The sequence below is a fragment of the Doryrhamphus excisus genome, linkage group LG7 (assembly GCF_037039965.1).
Source record: "Doryrhamphus excisus strain RoL-2023G ecotype Guam linkage group LG7, RoL_Dexc_Guam_v1.1, whole genome shotgun sequence".
Lineage (NCBI taxonomy): Eukaryota > Metazoa > Chordata > Actinopteri > Syngnathiformes > Syngnathidae > Doryrhamphus > Doryrhamphus excisus.
In genome coordinates this window covers 5,724,002-5,740,509 of record NC_136363.1, presented here as the reverse complement: position 1 = coordinate 5,740,509, position 16,508 = coordinate 5,724,002, and the positions used below count along the sequence as shown (strand labels likewise).

General features: G+C 42.2%; 1 protein-coding gene across 2 annotated transcripts; it reads right to left on the bottom strand.

Annotated features, from left to right (window-relative positions):
- Nucleotides 1–5,457: 5,457 nt before the first annotated feature.
- On the bottom strand, nucleotides 5,458–16,443 carry clspn (claspin). Of its 2 annotated transcripts, none has more exons than XM_058047001.2 (24): nucleotides 16,136–16,443; nucleotides 15,454–15,571; nucleotides 14,884–15,272; nucleotides 14,499–14,648; nucleotides 14,356–14,409; nucleotides 13,611–13,683; nucleotides 13,424–13,526; nucleotides 12,454–13,025; nucleotides 12,167–12,355; nucleotides 11,499–11,656; nucleotides 11,245–11,423; nucleotides 10,970–11,022; nucleotides 9,664–9,857; nucleotides 9,023–9,557; nucleotides 8,903–8,936; nucleotides 8,752–8,827; nucleotides 8,531–8,667; nucleotides 8,296–8,457; nucleotides 7,915–8,036; nucleotides 7,374–7,504; nucleotides 7,164–7,290; nucleotides 6,909–6,982; nucleotides 6,642–6,803; nucleotides 5,458–5,821 (listed from the first exon to the last, which is right to left on the bottom strand). In XM_058047001.2, the coding sequence occupies exons 1-24, from the start codon at nucleotides 16,160–16,162 to the stop codon at nucleotides 5,699–5,701; spliced, it is 3,942 nt and encodes a 1,313-aa protein (XP_057902984.2). In that variant the 5' UTR covers nucleotides 16,163–16,443; the 3' UTR covers nucleotides 5,458–5,698. The 2 variants fall into 2 exon arrangements, with proteins under 2 accessions (XP_057902984.2, XP_057902985.2); XM_058047002.2 differs by having other exon boundaries at nucleotides 6,909–6,979.
- Between the last annotated feature and the right edge of the window lie 65 nt (nucleotides 16,444–16,508).

Below are 16,508 nucleotides of genomic sequence, written 5' to 3'. Positions count from 1 at the left end.
TCAGAGGATGTTGGACTAGCATTTCATTTTTTGTAGTCGATCCTTAAAAACAGCAGAGCACTCCTTTCAAATAAAGATTTTGGACTACCGTCTCTGTAGTAGGTCCCTAAAAACAACAAAGCACTTTTGTCATATTGAGGATTTTGGACTAGCATTTAATTTTTGCAGTAGGTCCTTAAAAACAGCACAGAATGTTGGACTAGTGTTCTTGCAGTAAGTTCCTAAAAACAGCAGAGCACTTTGCAGCAGGTCTCTAAAACAGCAGAGCACTCCTGTCATATAGAGGATGTTGGACTAACATTTCATTTTTGCAGTAGATCCATAAAAACAGCAAAGCACTTGTCAGAGGATTTTAGACTAGCATTTCATTTTTGTAGTAGATCCTTAAAAACAGCAAAGCACTCTTGTCAGAGGATTTCAGACTAGCATTTCATTTTTGTAGATCCTTAAAAACAGCAAAGCACTCGTCAGATAGAGGATGTTGGACTAGCATTTCATTTTTGTAGTAGGTCCTTAAAAACAGCAAAGCACTCCTGTCAGATAGAGGATGTTGGATTAGCATTTCATTTTTGCAGTCGGTCCTTAAAAACAGCACAGAATGTTGGACTAGTGTTCTTGCAGTAGGTTCCTAAAAACAGCAGAGCACTTTGCAGCAGGTTTCTAAAAACAGCAGCGTACTCCTGTCATATATAGGATGTTGGACTAACATTTCATTTTTGCAGTAGGTCCTTAAAAACAGCACAGAATGTTGGATTAGTGTTTTTGCAGTAGGTCCCTAAAAACAGCAGAGAACCCCTGTCATATAGAAGATGTTGGGCTAGCACTTTTGCAGAAGGTCCTTAAAAACAGCAGAGCACTCACTTCTTATGAAGGATGTTGTTGCACTAGCATTTTAGTCCTTAAAAACAGCAAAAAACTTTGCAGTATAGGTCATTAAAAACAGCAGAAGACTCTTATCGGGAGGACGCTGGACTAGGTTTATGCAGTCGATCCTTAAAAAAAAAAAACAGCAGAGCGCTCTTGCCTCATGTTATCGCAGCATTCCTGTCTTAAAGACAACCTTGGAACATTGTTTTTGCAGCAGGTCACTCCTGTCAAATAAAGGATCTTTGAGCGTAAAAACTTTCTAGCTTTATGAGTACAATGGCCATTCGGGGAAGGTGAAAGACACAAAAAGGATCATGGGTGAAGGTACTGTGACTTGAATTTGAATGTCAGACGTGTCATGTTGGCATAAGGAAAAGTTACACAATCATGTCATGAGATCTTCCAAGTTCAACCATATCCTCAGGAAATCATGATGAGAGAAGAATCCCAGTGTCTGTCTATATTTATATCGGTATGTTCTTCCTGGAGACTGTATCTTTCTTATTATGGAGTGCTTTGATCAACATTTTAGTTAGATTTTTATAAGCTATGGTGTTGAACTTTTGATCAGCTGATGAACAGCCTGGTTATGTTGAATGCTGGCATTTTGAAGTTCTCCCTGAAGCCTACTTGAAATCCAACCGTGCAAAATGTAATGGTAATGGTTTTATTTCATTTGAACATGCATCAGATTACAATTGAATGCATCACATAATCAGTTCACAGTTCCACATGTCCAAAAGGAGTAGGAAGAAGCAAAGCTTATTAAATCCTACCCCTCCATCTGGTACTTTTACAATCAGTAACTGTTATATTTGTTCACTTCCTGCTTTCTTAATATAGTTTGAGGGTTTTTTTGTCCCGTACCAAAGTACAAGGTGATATGAGCATCCAATGACATAATGGGTACCATAGTAAGTGTCAATTTAGTGATATATATATATATATATATATACTGTTACATTTGTTCACTTCCTGCTTTCCTAATATAGTTGAAGTTATTTTTTAACTTTTTTATTATAATTTTATTATATTAAATTATATCATATATATTATATTTATTTTATTTATTTATTTTTTGTCACATACCAAAGTACAAGGTGATATGAGCATCCAATGACATAATGGGTACCATAGTAAGTGTCAATATAGTGATATATATAGCACATCATGACTGGTTCAAGACTGTTCATCCTTGTATTTAGCAAACATCAACTGCTTGTATTGTTTCTTGAATTGGCTCATCGTTGTGCATTGTTTGATTTCCTTACTCAATCCTTTCCATAGTTTGATTCCACATACTGAAATGCTATGGCTTTTTAACGTAGTCCTAGCATATAAGTGTTTCAAATGTAGTTCTTCCCCGAGATCATATTTCTCCTCTCCTGTAGAGAAGTATTGGATAAAATTTTTTAGGTAATTGGTTATTTTTAGCCTTATGCATTATTTTTTTTTTAGCTGTTTGAAGATGAACTTTATCAGCAAGTTGAAGTATTTGTGATTTTAGAAATAAGGAGTTAGTATGTTCTCTGTACACTCAAAAAATAAATGTTTAGCCTCAACAACAAAAAAACAGTTTCCATTAGTCTTTCTTATGACAACTTAATTTGAAATTGCTTTGAACCAACAAACAATATTGCATTACACAAATTAGCTTTTCCTCTTCACTCAAAGCTTATTTTAAGTAATGCTTACTGAATAATTATTGTCATAGGGACAAGTTTATAAGTTCATAACTCAAAAAAATATGTTAAGTCGACTGACTTAATCATTTTATTCAAAGTAGTTTAATTTGTTGTCTTAATTATAATAACAATGCACACAGCTTTTTAAGTAGCAGTAACTTATTATATATGTGTGTGTTAGCAATTTAGAAAGTTTATCTAAATCAATTAATTAATTTCTTACATTGCATTTATGTATTAAATCAAGTGGTGTCAACAGATACTCTGAATTATTTTTTTAGAGTGAGGCGGCATTATGAATTATCCTTACTGACCTTTTTTTGCAGTACATTTAGCGAGTGAAGATTACTTTTATAGTTCATTCATTCATTCCTTCCTTTTCTACCGCTTTTTCCTCACAAGGGTCGCGGGGGATGCTGGAGCCTATCCCAGCTGTCTATGGGCGAGAGGCGGGGTACACACTGGACTGGTCGCCAGCCAATCACAGGGCAAACAACCATTAGACAAACAACCATTCACACTCACATTCATTCATGGACAATTTGGAGACGCCAATTAACCTAGCATGTTTTTGGAATGTGGGAGGAAACCGGAGTACCCGGAGAAAACCCACGCATGCACGGGGAGAACATGCAAACTCCACACAGAGATGGCCGAGGGTGGAATTGAACCCTGGTCTCCTAGCTGTGAGGTCTGCCCACTAACCACTAGCCCACCGTGCCGCCCTACTTTTATAGTTATTACTCCATATTTCCACACAATAAGTAAGATATGGTAGAACCAAATGTAATGTCTTAATGTAAACACCTTGTTAAACCAAAATAGCACAGTAGTAGTACTGAATATATGCGCTTCCATCATTATTTCCTACCTCAGTGGTATGAATATTTGTCGTTGACAGCATCCTTACATAAAAATACAGTTTTTGTTTGTAATTTTGTAATAAAAGTGATAGCTTTTGTGGTTTAAGAGGAGGGCGTGAGTGCAACTAAGTGTTTTTTTTTGGAGGTGTGTGTATGGTATCAAGAGGCTACATCAGACAGACTTAACAAGTGTTCACTGTCTCTACCCTCTCCGCTCTTGCCCCCCCCCCTCCTGACATGTCGTCGCTGGCGGCGGAAAAAAGCCTCATATTCTCCTAACACACACACACACACACACACGTCCCTATATCCCCCTTTTCTCCTTCAACAACATCCCCATTCAAGTGCACCAGCTCCAGGCATCCATCCTCCCTCCCTCCCCTCTCTGTGGCTCACCAGTAGCCTAAGCACATAAAAAATACATCAAACACGAGCATGCGCCCAAGGCCTCGTCACACGCAAAATCATCACTCTCCATCTCACTCTTTTTTTTTTTTTTTCCAAGTTACAAAACAGCCATAATGGAGAAAATGAGAGATAAGCGGGAATTAAGGCCATGGTGTTACCATTAATGTTGGCATTAAAAAGCCTTCCAAGGGAGCATGACTTACCTTACGTATCAGAATAACCCTGCAGCATCATGACCCACTTCCCTCACTTTCATCGCCACATCTGCTCCAGCAACGCTCTCGGACTGTGACAGCGGCCAAAGGCGGGCCAGCACCCATAGGCCACTGTCAGGTCGCCAGTGTGGAGACCATCTAAACACAGAGAAAGAGAGAGAGAAGGAAATGAGAGCCAAATGAGGCTGGATGTGCTAAAAGTGAAAGACAGCATGGCTTGTTTTGCAGTATAATTACACTTTTATCTCACGTGCATAAAAGCGGATGATGCATGACACCCAGCAACGCACCCCCTTGGGTGCTGGAGCTTTTTCTTTCCCTTTCAATTATTCCACCCTCTGCCCCTTCCTCATAATCTGAATACAAGCAGATCCGTGTGTCCTCTAGATATTTAGAAACAGGGGGCCTCCATGCCAAAACGTGTAACCTTCCCGCTTTTTTCAAGTGTGGTGTGAATCGGGAGTTCATGCAGTCCGTCCTCTGGGGGGGGGGGGGGGCATAATGTTAAAAGGGAAGAGAGGAGACAAGGCATAAAAATACCACAAAGACTCAATATCCTATTCATATCTCATTAGGATGGATTGCTTGACCCTGCAGAGCAAACCCTTAGGATTTGGAATTTTCACGTTAATTAATTGCACCATAATTGCTAAATAATGATGCATCTGTACAAGCAGTGGCCAAAGTGTTACAAGTTACAAAAAAAAAAGTTTTGACATAATTGAAATAAAAATGGCACATTGTGGAAATAAAATAATAAAAATCTGCAAATACAATGCAAAAATATCCTTGTGGGTCCCCAACGTGCTTTCATTTTTCATAACAGTGTGAAAAACCTTCATCTATGCTATTTATTCTCATAAAGTACTACATAAAAAGGAAATAAAATAATAAAAATCTGCAAATACAATGCAAAAAAATATTTGAGGGTCCTCTACATGCTTTCATTTTTCATAACTGTGGGAAAAACCTTCATCTATGCTATTTATTCTCATAAAGTACTACATAAAAATGACAATCAAGTGTGATCCCCTCAGCATCGTGGACCCTAATGATATCTAATGGGGACCCCCTGCTCTGTTTTAACCCCAGGACACCCGTCTTGCTAATCGTCATGGTAGCTAATGAGATGGAGAGATGAAAAGGCTCGTTAGAAATGCTGGGTTATTATTAGCCGCGGCACTTTATAGCCTTCAAAACGCAAGGTAATTAAAAAGGTTTCAAGTGAGTCGGCGCAGTGTCCAAGTGGGAAGACCATCAAGGATATGCAGGCATCATGTGGAGAACCTGAAGCAAAAAGTCACAAGGTTAAGTAGTCTTTTGACAACAGAGTAGGTACCTTCATGAATGCAAATATGAAGCAATTATTTACGTGATTTATACATTTTTAAAACCGGAAACACAAACAGAAATGAAATGTGGTTTCTTAAAATAGACTTTTATTTACATGTCAAGCAAATACATTATACAAAAACCATTCAGGTTTAAAACCAAAAATCAACCCTATTTACATAACATTTTTAGTGAATTAAGCCTAAAAGTGTTAATTATAAAATTAGACAGCCGCATGCTGAAGAAAGCATGGATTAAAAAACCTTAAAAGCGTCACAACTGTCCTGATGGACAGTGTTGAGAAAGCCATCAGAGCGCCTTGTCGCTTTTAGTGGTCCAAAAAGTTAAAAATACTTCTCTGGGGGGCTTTATGTCCAAGAGATGTGTCTGGCCTGCAGACTCTCTTGGCTGCTGGGTTCACCGCTGCCACGTTCCCCCTCTTCTTCATCGTCTGTGGGTCAAACACGTTCATTATTATGCAAAAAATAACCTACAGTATGTGACGTTACAAAGATGTGATGTCCATTTGACGATGTGGGCTTTGACTCCACCTAGTGGCGAAACCCGGAAATACAGAACCCTAACCATTAGATTTTTGCCACCAATGGCTGCTTAGTGAAAAATGTAACCATGAGATTACCACTCTATAATTCGGCTTTAATTTTCTATAATTCGAAAATCATAATGGGATGTCAAACAATCCAGGGTGTAACCTGCCTGTCGGCCAAAGTCAGCTGGGATAGGCTCCAGCATACAACCAAAACCCTAGTAAGAATAAGCGGCATAGAAAACAGACCACAATGACAATGATTTATTGCAACCTTCACATATCCTACCCCTTTTACAATCAGTAACTGTTAAATTTGTTCACTTCCTGCTTTCCCAATATAGTTTTTTTTATTTTTTTTTATTTTTGTCACGTACCAAAGTACGAGGCGATATGACCATACAATAAATTAAAGTCAAGTCAAGTCTTTTGAAGTCAACATTTTCATTTTTTAAACGTTAGGTTGTGGAAAACAATGCTACAAGAATATAATAAATATATAAAGTCATAATTATGGTAAAAGGCTGCACGGTGGCCTCACCGCTGGGAGACCCGAGTTCAATTCCACAATATTAAATCTAAAAAAAAAAAAAACTCCCATGAAATATGGCGTATAAGGCCGCAACTATCTTTAAAAAAAAAAAAAATCCTGTAGGTACTGACTATACGGTATAAATGCACTCTTCTATGTGACGCTTTGTGTTCAGCTGCTGCTTCTACTCACTTGATTCTGAGGAGCGTCTGAAATGGAGTGGTCCTTCTCTGGAGACAGCGTCTGAAAGAGGAATCCGCGACTGTTTCGGGATGCTAGTGGATTCCCCTCGGATATGGAGGCCAACTTCTGCAGGACGGACCGAGGCTGACTCAGGAGGGAACCTCTCTTTAACTGCAAGGATGCAATACAACTTGACAATGTACTCATCATCACCAACAACAAACAGTACAATATGCTGTAGAGGGGGCGAATTAGCCACATACTCTAGTCACGTACCTGTGCGGGCTGCGAGGGCCTGAGAAAAGGATTGAGGGATGTCTTTTGTGGTGGCGGCGCAACAGGAAGTTCTGCTTTTTAAATGAGCATACATCACTTTTCAGAAAAAAACATTCTATCTTCATATTTGTCATGTGTAAGGACAGTTTTGGACATGAAAAACGTATCAGGACACCCCTAGTATGGATTTTTATTGGTGATACAAATGCTTACATGCAGTTTCTGAGGTGAGTGGGGTTATGATATCAAACGTACCTTTTTTCTGCAGCGTCTTGGCAGTCACCTTCTTGGCCAGCCGCATGAAACGACTATCTTCCTCTTCAATCTTTTCATCGTCCTCATCTAAATCCAAAGCGTCCCCCTTTTGGGCTTTCTGTTGGGACTGAAGAACGTAAAAGAATTTCAATAAAGTGGTGTGTTTTGTGCTTTTGAGAAAATACTGTAAATATATTTTGAAAATGCTACCTGTTCTCGGAGCCACTGTTCTCTTTCCAACCTCTCCTTCCTCCGATGGATCTCATTCTGATCTACATCTTCATCCTCGTCCTGCTCTTCCTCACCATCAGCTCCGGTCCCGTCTGTGTTGAAGCCGTCATCTGCAAGGAAACATTTTTCATTCATTCATTCATTTTCTACGGCGGGGGCGGGGTACACCCTGGACTGGTGGTCAGCCAATCACAGGGCACATATAGACAAACAACCATTCACACTCACATTCATACCTATGGACAATTTGGAGTCACCAATTAACCTAGCATGTTTTTAGGAATGTGGGAGGAAACCGGAGTACCCGGAGAAAACCCACGCATGTCGAGGAGAACATGCAAACTCCACACAGAAGGTGGAATTGAACCCTGGTCTTCTAGCTGCGAGGTCTGCGCGCTAACCACTAGACCGCCGTGCCACCCCGGAAACATTTTTTATCATTTTAAATATATTTTTAGTATGTGCATATGTGGTAAAAACATGCCTTTTTTGCATGAAAAAATAATTTCTGGAAACAAACCTATGTTCTTCCAGCGAAAACGGCGAGCCCGTCCAGGACCGTCAGAATGCAAATCGCCATCGGCCAGGTAGCGCTCCTGATACAGCCTCAGACGTCGCTTGTCATCATCCATTATCTGCTTCCTGTATAACACACATGCAGCATTCTATGGTAAAAATGGCTATTTATTCATCATTACAAATGGACACTGGCTTAGCGTCACGGTTCCTGTTTGTGTTAATGCTGGAATCAGCGCTAACCTCGCTGTTGTGGTGTTTGTGTATGAACCATAGTGGACACAACCTACTGGAAATTACACTTCCCAACTGTGGCCTGGGATCAAAACTGTTCTTACGATACTCATGTATCTGAAAGAACTGAAAGCAGCACATGGATACTCACATGTGGATTTTGTTGACCTGGTCTTGGAGTTCCTCATCAGAGGGAAGCTCCTCCAGAAGCTCCTCTTCCTCATACTCGCTCCCTCTGTCGCCGTCTTCATCGTCACTGGCTTCCTCGCTGCCTGACAGCTCGGCCTCAGAGTCCACGTAGTCGGTCAGGCGCCTAGGAACAAGATTGGAATATTCATTTACCATAAAAAGGAGTTGAATAACAATATGATTGATTCTTCGCTTACATTTTTTTCTTTTTCGGCCTTTGAACAAGATCAGGCGCAAACACTCCATTCATCTCCTCTTCTTCAACGTCATTGTTCTCTTCTTCATCAGCAGCAGCATCCCCCTCTTCATCTTCACTGATGTCCTCATCATCTTCCTATAAAAAGGCAATGAGGGATTCATTTTGCCTTTTCCATTCAATCTTAACCAAGACATTACAATAAAAAACATGCTCACATACCACATCTGACAGAAGGCGGAACTCACAGTCTTCTTCCTCCTCCTCCTCCTCCTCCTCCTCTACTGGAGTCTTTTTACTATAAAAAGTAAATACATTTAAAGTATCCATTTTATGAATTAGATTATATAAAATAGATTAATGAGTAAATTACATGTCTTGTGCTGGTGAACCAGTGTGGACAGAACCTAAAAAGTAGCAGAAAAAACACAGTTAGACATTGGAAACAGGGGTTGAACACAACATCACAATAGTAATGAGACCAGGCGAGTACCTGAGTTGAGAAACTTGCCCGAGCACAGCCCCAGTAGCTGATCCATGGTGTTTTCCGTGTCTTCATCGTGTCCTCCCTCCTGGGTCTTTCCACTCTCTTCATTCAGTGTTTGTGGAAATGTTCCTGAGCACAGCCCGAGAAGTTCTTCCGTCTGTGTTTCCCCTGGGCCTGGTGCGGCTTCGCCACTAGTGCTGCTCTCCGCCGATCTAAAAACACCCGAGCACAGACCTAAAAGCTCCCCCATGTTGGCATCCATTGCATTTTCATCCAGGCTGCCCAGGATCAGCTGTCTCTTGTGGGAGCGGGCGGTCGCACCGGGTCGAGGGCCCACATTCAGGAAGCCGTCTGCATCCAGTACTTGGGAGTGGGCGTCATCCTCCAGGGAGAAGCGACCCTGGGAGTCTCCGCCCAAGATGGGCCCAGCAGCTGCTCCTCCCATGGGCTCAGAGTCTACACCTGGGGATGGAGGGGCGTACAGGTCTTGGGAGTCCTCCACTGGGAGGCACATCGAGGGCTCGGAGTGTTTGCCAGAGCTCTGTAGGACATAGAGGCAATGAAGTCATCATAAATAAACCACATTTAATGTCAACATTGCCTGTGAAGACCTCTGACAGACTCTTATTTGACTGTTTGCATCTCACCTTGGAAGCAGAGCCAAGGAAGCTGGGCCTGAAGAGGCATGGAGAAGGGGACCGGAACATGGGGTGACAGTTGGAAGCGCCTCTCCCGGTGCGCTGATGGCTGACGGGTTGGTAGGAAGTAATCATGGATCCAGCCAGCTCGAAGCTGCTGTTGTGGCTGATGTCCTTCATCAGGGAAAGAGAGTCATCCTCTTCTGCAGAGAAGGACACAAAGCTTTGAGTGAAAGCATTATTATTGGGACCAAAAAAAAAAAAAAAACCTTGACAGGCGGTCCATGAATTATGTACAAGTTCCGTTCCTAGACTGTGGCGTCAGTCGGATCTTATACCTACATTAACCCTTTATAGGGCACTCAATCAAATACTTAGAAATTAAAAAATCAATCCTTTGGTGTTATTGGGGGCTATAAGAAGACATTTTTTCTCTTTTTAAAAAAAGTTTCAGGTTTTGGGTGCAAATCAAGATCAAAAGAAGTTACCATATACGGTTCCTTGCCCATTTAGGGTACGGAAAAGGGACAGGTCAAACTGCACAAGGTGACATCAACAGAGGTACTGTAGTTAGAGTGACTGATCAACTTATCATGGTTAGTTTTTATGTTTGGGCCGAGAGTGTTGGGGCCCCAAGCTTCAGAAAATTGCAATGGCTCACTCCTGATTGATCACAGCCCATGATGTCACTTCCTGTGACATTGTCTGATCTTGGCATGAGAAAGTCACATGACTCTGTTGCCTTGCTGAGACATGGGGAAACCCTGTATTTTTAAGTTACCATATATGGTTAATTGCCCTACAAAGGGTTAACTCCTCAATTTACCCACTGTACACACAAAAAAATAAAACTGCAATAAAATGAGTTTGAGAGCTGCTTGAAATGTGAATTTCTATTGGAGATCAATAAAGTGGAAAAAAAAAGACAAAGCACAAGCAACATTTTTATGCGAATAACAAAACCACTACACTGCTTTGTTATTACTACCGCTTTCAGAGAATCAGCAGCCTGGCCATTATGTATAAAGAGTTATGCGATGTCCCAGTGTCTGTGAACGTGACAAGTCTTTACTGTGTGCATACTGAGAGAAAAGTTGAGTCCGGGCAACAGTAGCCTGTTATGCACGCGTCCTTACACAAGATACTACAATATGTTTATCCTTAATGATGAACCCGACACTCAAACTAACTAGCGCAGTAACTAATACTGAAGACAGTCTCGTATTTATGTGCGAAATTAAGTATTTTATTAATTTATGTGAGCAGTAAACTGAGGACTACCAGTGTACAACATTAAATGTTTTGAAAAGCGTACCCATCTTGCTAGCACCGTCTTGTCCAGCAGGACCGGATCTCCTTCCACCATCACTAAAAAGGGGAAGAAAGCAAAATATACATCAAATATACTCAAACCAAGGCATTACAAGGCTTGCTGTGAGAGACAATCCCTCTGCCCCAGGGACACCTCACCGGGGAGCCACCTCAACTGGCTCCTCTCGATGTGAAAGAGCAACGGCTCTACCCTGAGCCCCTCCCCGTATCATTGAGCTGCTCACCCGAGCTCTCAAGCTAAAAATCCAACTCACTCACCCAGTGCGAGAGGATGAGTTTCCTGGGAACAGTATGAGTGTTCCATCGGTGTTAACCAGGTCTGGAGTTACTGGCGGGCCATTTAGTGCCACAGGGGAAAGACTCCTGATACTCTGGACCACACTGCCCTCCTCGTCATCATCTTCACCATCATTGCCTCCCAATAAGTCATCCACACCCTGTTACGAAGAACAGTAGGGGTGATGATTATAAGAAAACGCATTTTTAGCCATGATAACAACAAAAACTCTTACCTCTTCCGTCTCAGAGTCAGTCATTTCTGCTTCCTCCTCTTCCTCTCCACAGTCTTCATTATCGAGGCGATTCAGCTCTGCCTTGCGCTCCCGCTCCTCCTGTCTCCGCTGGGCCATGGCTAGCTGCAGCCGCTGCTTCAGGGTCAACAGTTTCTCTCCTATGAAAACAAGCCATCATTTCTCAATACAACTTTGCTCATCATTCGATTGCTCCACAAATATAATTCAAGAGAGACTGGGGGCTAGAATTTCATGGCGCAGCCCATGCAGTGGTAATTTGGACCAGTGCACTACTACTGTGCGCTGCCAATTTGGTAGACTGGATTGCGCCGGGGTGGGCGTGGTGGCGCACCAGGAGAGGTGTCCACATTTTCAGCTTCCCACAGTGACAATTTCAGGACAATACAGGATATCTAAGGTGCAGTGAAACCTTGCCAGCTATGATCTGGTCTATTCTTGGCGCAGGTGAAGCGCATCCTGCACAGCAGTAAAGTTGTCTGACAGGCGCACAGTGTACACACGTCACCAAAATCTCACAGGCAGGCGTTACGCACATTTTAGTGGAAAAGAAATGACAGGTGGAAGGGACGGAGGTGGGGGTGTGCGGCGCACCTGCCCTGCGCCTGGTCTATGAAATTATCCCTTAATTAATTATCCATTTTCTTTACCAGGTTTGGTCGCCGCAGGCTCTTCTTGTCCTTCTTTAAGAGTGACTGTCACAGATTCAGCATACAACTCCTCCTTTCCAGACGGGGTGCTGTCTTTCCGGACGATGTTGAGCTGCATGGTACGCTCCCCTTGAGGACGAGCTGGAGGCTGGATGTGACGAAGGTATCGCTCCTTCAGAGCCTCCACACCTAATGGAGGGGTGGGATTTTAGGGGGAAGTGTATTAGTATAGTGTATAAGTGTACGAATATTGGTGTCATGCCACAGCTACTGGGAGCATAACGAACCTGGGTTGAGTGGTGCGGGCTCAAGCTGGATAAAATCTCCGGCGTTAGCGCACAACTTGGCAACAGGCGGAGGGTCCAGTCCAAGCTCCTTCAGTCTGGCTAATTTATCCTTTTTGGGTTTGGCGGAGAGCAGCCCCAAAGGTTCAGCTGACACCGGGTCAGTACAAGAGGTGGCTTGAGGCACAACCAAAGTTACAGGTCCGACCTCTGCTTGTTGAGTATTACAAAGAGTCTCAGTCTGTTCTGTAATGACAACAGCAGAGGCCTCTTCACCAGACGTAGTATGTTTCACCGCAGAATCTGTCGTGATGGATTCCTGCAAACTCTCTGAGAGGTAAAGCATTGGAGAGAATTCCTGGTCAGCTTCTGAGCTCTCGGCAGCGTTTTGGGCTTGGTTCATGCTATCCTGTTGCGGGGATGAAGTGGCGGCAGGCTGAGGTAAGAGCTGGAGATGAGAGGATGTGGCTTGTGGAGGGGGAGCAGAGGCCTGCTCTGCTGGCAGATGCTGGGCTTCATTGGTGGGCTTGGCTGGTGGTGGTGTCTCCAACATCACTGCTGAGTACTGTCTTGATCTAGACGACAAAATTGGAATACAGTGGTACATTGTTTTTTATTCATTTGTTAAAAACAGAGGCAATCCTTCCAATAGGAAATAATGTCAACCCAATTACTCACCCCCAGACACCCAAAATATAAACAAAAAAATACATGAGAATAATTATTAGAAAACATTTTCAAATAATATTAAATGGCATATGCATGGAATCTATTATTGATGTGAACTTCCCACATCCCAGTATGATCCAGTTAAATATCGGTATTGGTGTTACTCAAGGCTGTGATATCAGTAATTATATTGACGTGAAACACGCCAATTTGAATGTATTAGACAGAATAGTAATCAATTGTGAAAATACGTCAGTTTGCCATTACCGGAAACCATTAACATACAGAAAAGGTTTGCATTTACTTCAACAGGGCCATGGCAGGTCCTTCTGGCCTGGCTCTCTTCTTAAAGAACTGGCTGATGGTCTTGGGCTCGGGGACGTGGTATGGCAGTCCCAGCTCTGACTCTACATTAGGTAGAGATGAATGTCAAATATAATGTATCAAGCTTGATAGATGACAAGCGCTGCAAGAATGTCCTGAAAACTGACCTCTGATCAGCCTCTGGGACTCACTGTGGAGCTGCCTCATTGCCTCTTTACTCGCACGGGCGGCCTTTCGCTCCTGACAACACAAGAAAACAAGTCACACTCATTTTTGGATAATTGTGCTTCATATAGTAATGCCTCACCAAATTAAATTAAGCATTGTTAAGCACAAAATATGTAATGACATTCAGAAGACTCATTGAAAGACAGTGATTATATGTCATATTCTACAATGGTCTTTAGGTGTCAGTAACGATGTTGTAATGCTGGGTGAGACACACAAGCACCAGACTTGCTCTCTGCAAGAGGCTTTTAATGCAGAATGATCTCCCATCACTCACAATAATCCCTAACATGAGCTGATATTGGGGCCGTAACCCAAGTCAAGTTAAAACCCAGGCATCACTTTGTTTCCGCCCCCACTCAGGTCCACACATTTACAGCAATGCACACAAGCATGAGTCCTATTTCTGTCTTATATGGCTTATTTTATTTAATTAAGTCTACTATATTGGGTAATATGAGTGTTAGGATGACTATAGGGGTGTTATTTCATGTCAAGAGGGCTCTAATAATGTTGAAAAACATATTTAGAAGCTGGTCAACAGATTTTCTACGTTCTAACTGCAAACTATTCCATTTATGATTTAGTAATTGTACTTAATTTACATTCATTTTATTCACAGTTGAGTCCGGAAACAATTAACCCCAATAAACGAGGGGTTTTGAAATGATTAGAATGACTTACTGCACGTTGGGGTTTCGGGGCTTCATCTTCGTCCTCTTCACCCAGAAAAGGTTCCTGTATCCAAAAAATTATATATAAAATAAGTAGTAGATACTAGATACACTTGAAATGGGAGTACAAGTCATACAGTACAGTATATATACCTTGTGCTTTTTCATCTTCTCTTTGACGGCCGCACGAATGGAGTCTAATGACTCTTCCTCTTCGAGCTCCTCATCCATACCAGTGTCAAACAGATCAGTGTCGCCCAGCAGGCAGCCGCTGTCATTCAAAGCCCCAGGAAGTGGTGTACCCTGTACACAAAGTAGTGGGTCATTACACAACGTGTGATGTCTCTCCTCTTCCTCTCTCTACAAACTCTTAGGGAAGTTTGATTATTTTTGTCAGCAGCATTGCACAAAAGCTGCTTGAAGGAAACTCATGATGTTGCTGTTTGGAACACACTTTTACATATTATGTATGTTTTCAGGACATATACGTATATTACTCCACATGGTTTCACAGTGGACTGCCATCTTTTACACTCACCTCACTCAAGTCAGAAAACCTGTCTTTCTTTCTCAGTTTTTCCACTGCTTTGCTACGTTTCTCCTTTTTGTCTCGGTGCCTCTGGCTTTTCTCTCTCTTTTTAGACTCCTTTGCCGTTTTTGCATCCTTCCTTGTGCCCTGCTTCTCTTCCTCCCTTTGCTCAGATTCACCGTCTTCTCCATCAGAAGGAGCACAAATTATTCTCTTTTTCTCCCCTTTCTCTCGATTCTCGCTCGTCTCTCCGGTCTCCATGTCCTCTCCACTGGAAGTAGATAACACCAGTGCTTCTGCCATTTGTACAGTTGCCTCTTCCTCCTCACTTTCACTGTCTCTGATGGCATTACGCCGAGGCTTTCTGCGAGTAGGGACATCTTCATCCTCGTCAGAATCTGAAAAAGAAGTGTGAGCACAAATTTTTCTCGCTGCAAATGTTCATGTTGTGATTTTGGCTTTGGGTACACGAGGATCGACGCTCAACACAACTCTCCATAAAAGTGTAAATGTGACACATTGGTTGTTCTCTGGGACATCACAACCCACATTTACACAAGTATTGTCTTGCTACTTCACCTGGATACTCAGGCCTATTGTTTGTCATCTCTGGCACCATCTCCTCTGCTGGAGAGCCCATTCCGCTGTCTGAGTCGCTTTCGGTGGTTGCGGGAGTCACAGCCGGGAGACCTTCAGCCTGGTTGAAGCAAAGACACAAAAACCGCATTCACAAATGACTTTATTTGAATGTTAACAACCATTGCATCAGATGTCCTGCTGTTTGTATAGTGAAATCAATGTAAAATAAATCTATTTACAAATGGAACTAAGAAGGGACTTAAATTGGGTAATTTTTACATTTTACTGAACTTAAGTCATGGTAAGAAAACGTTACGATAACTCTTGAATAATGCATTATTTGAGCGATTTCTGCAAAGGGACGTTAAAGAGTGTCGCCTGTTTCAAGCAACAAACAAGTCAATTTGGATTTGGATTTAGGTGGGCATCTCAAACCTTTAAGGAAATATTTAAACTATTATGAATTATTGTTCGACTGAGACGCGCCAACTGAAAGTGAACTAGCCGACGCACTCTAGCTAGCTAGCTTTAGACCAACTCGCTCAGCACGCTAAGTGGCTAAAGCTAACAATAGTAGGGAAATATTGACCACGACAGTCGATGTTTATTCCCCAACGAGAGTGTAATATTACACAATAATGTGCCAACAGTTATTATTTTAGTAGTGAGAGTATATGCTCACCTGCTGCTGAGAAAGGATCAGGCTCATTTCGTTGTCCGCGCTCTACTCGACGCTTCGTAGTAAAACCAAGAGAGATAAAAAAAAAAAGGCTCGTCAAATCGCGACAGTCACGACATGTAAAATTCTAAATCGAACGACGACTGCTAATTCGTTCATTTGAGGTGTATTTCTATTTAGCCTCTTCCTATGGTCCTTCTCGTCCTCCCGCCTGTTCCACACATACACATTCACAGAGGCAATTTTGATCTTTCGCGCGCCGTGACAGCTGGCCAGGAGTTTTCGTCACCGCGTTGTCAATCGCCATCTTCTCCCGTTTCTATTGGTCTTTAGGATATTTTAATCCCGCCTACATTTACGTCACCGTGTGAGCGCG

Bases quoted from the DNA above. Each gene is read 5' to 3' on its own strand.
- clspn (XM_058047001.2), bottom strand. From the start codon at position 16,162: ATGAGCCTGATCCTTTCTCAGCAGCAG. The intron at 11,023-11,244 runs GTGAGTGAGTTG...TCCCCTTTTTAG, and splicing joins AACTCATCCTCTCGCACTGG to TGATGGTGGAAGGAGATCCG. The intron at 8,037-8,295 runs GTGAGTATCCAT...TGTGTTATACAG, and splicing joins CAGGTCAACAAAATCCACAT to GAAGCAGATAATGGATGATG.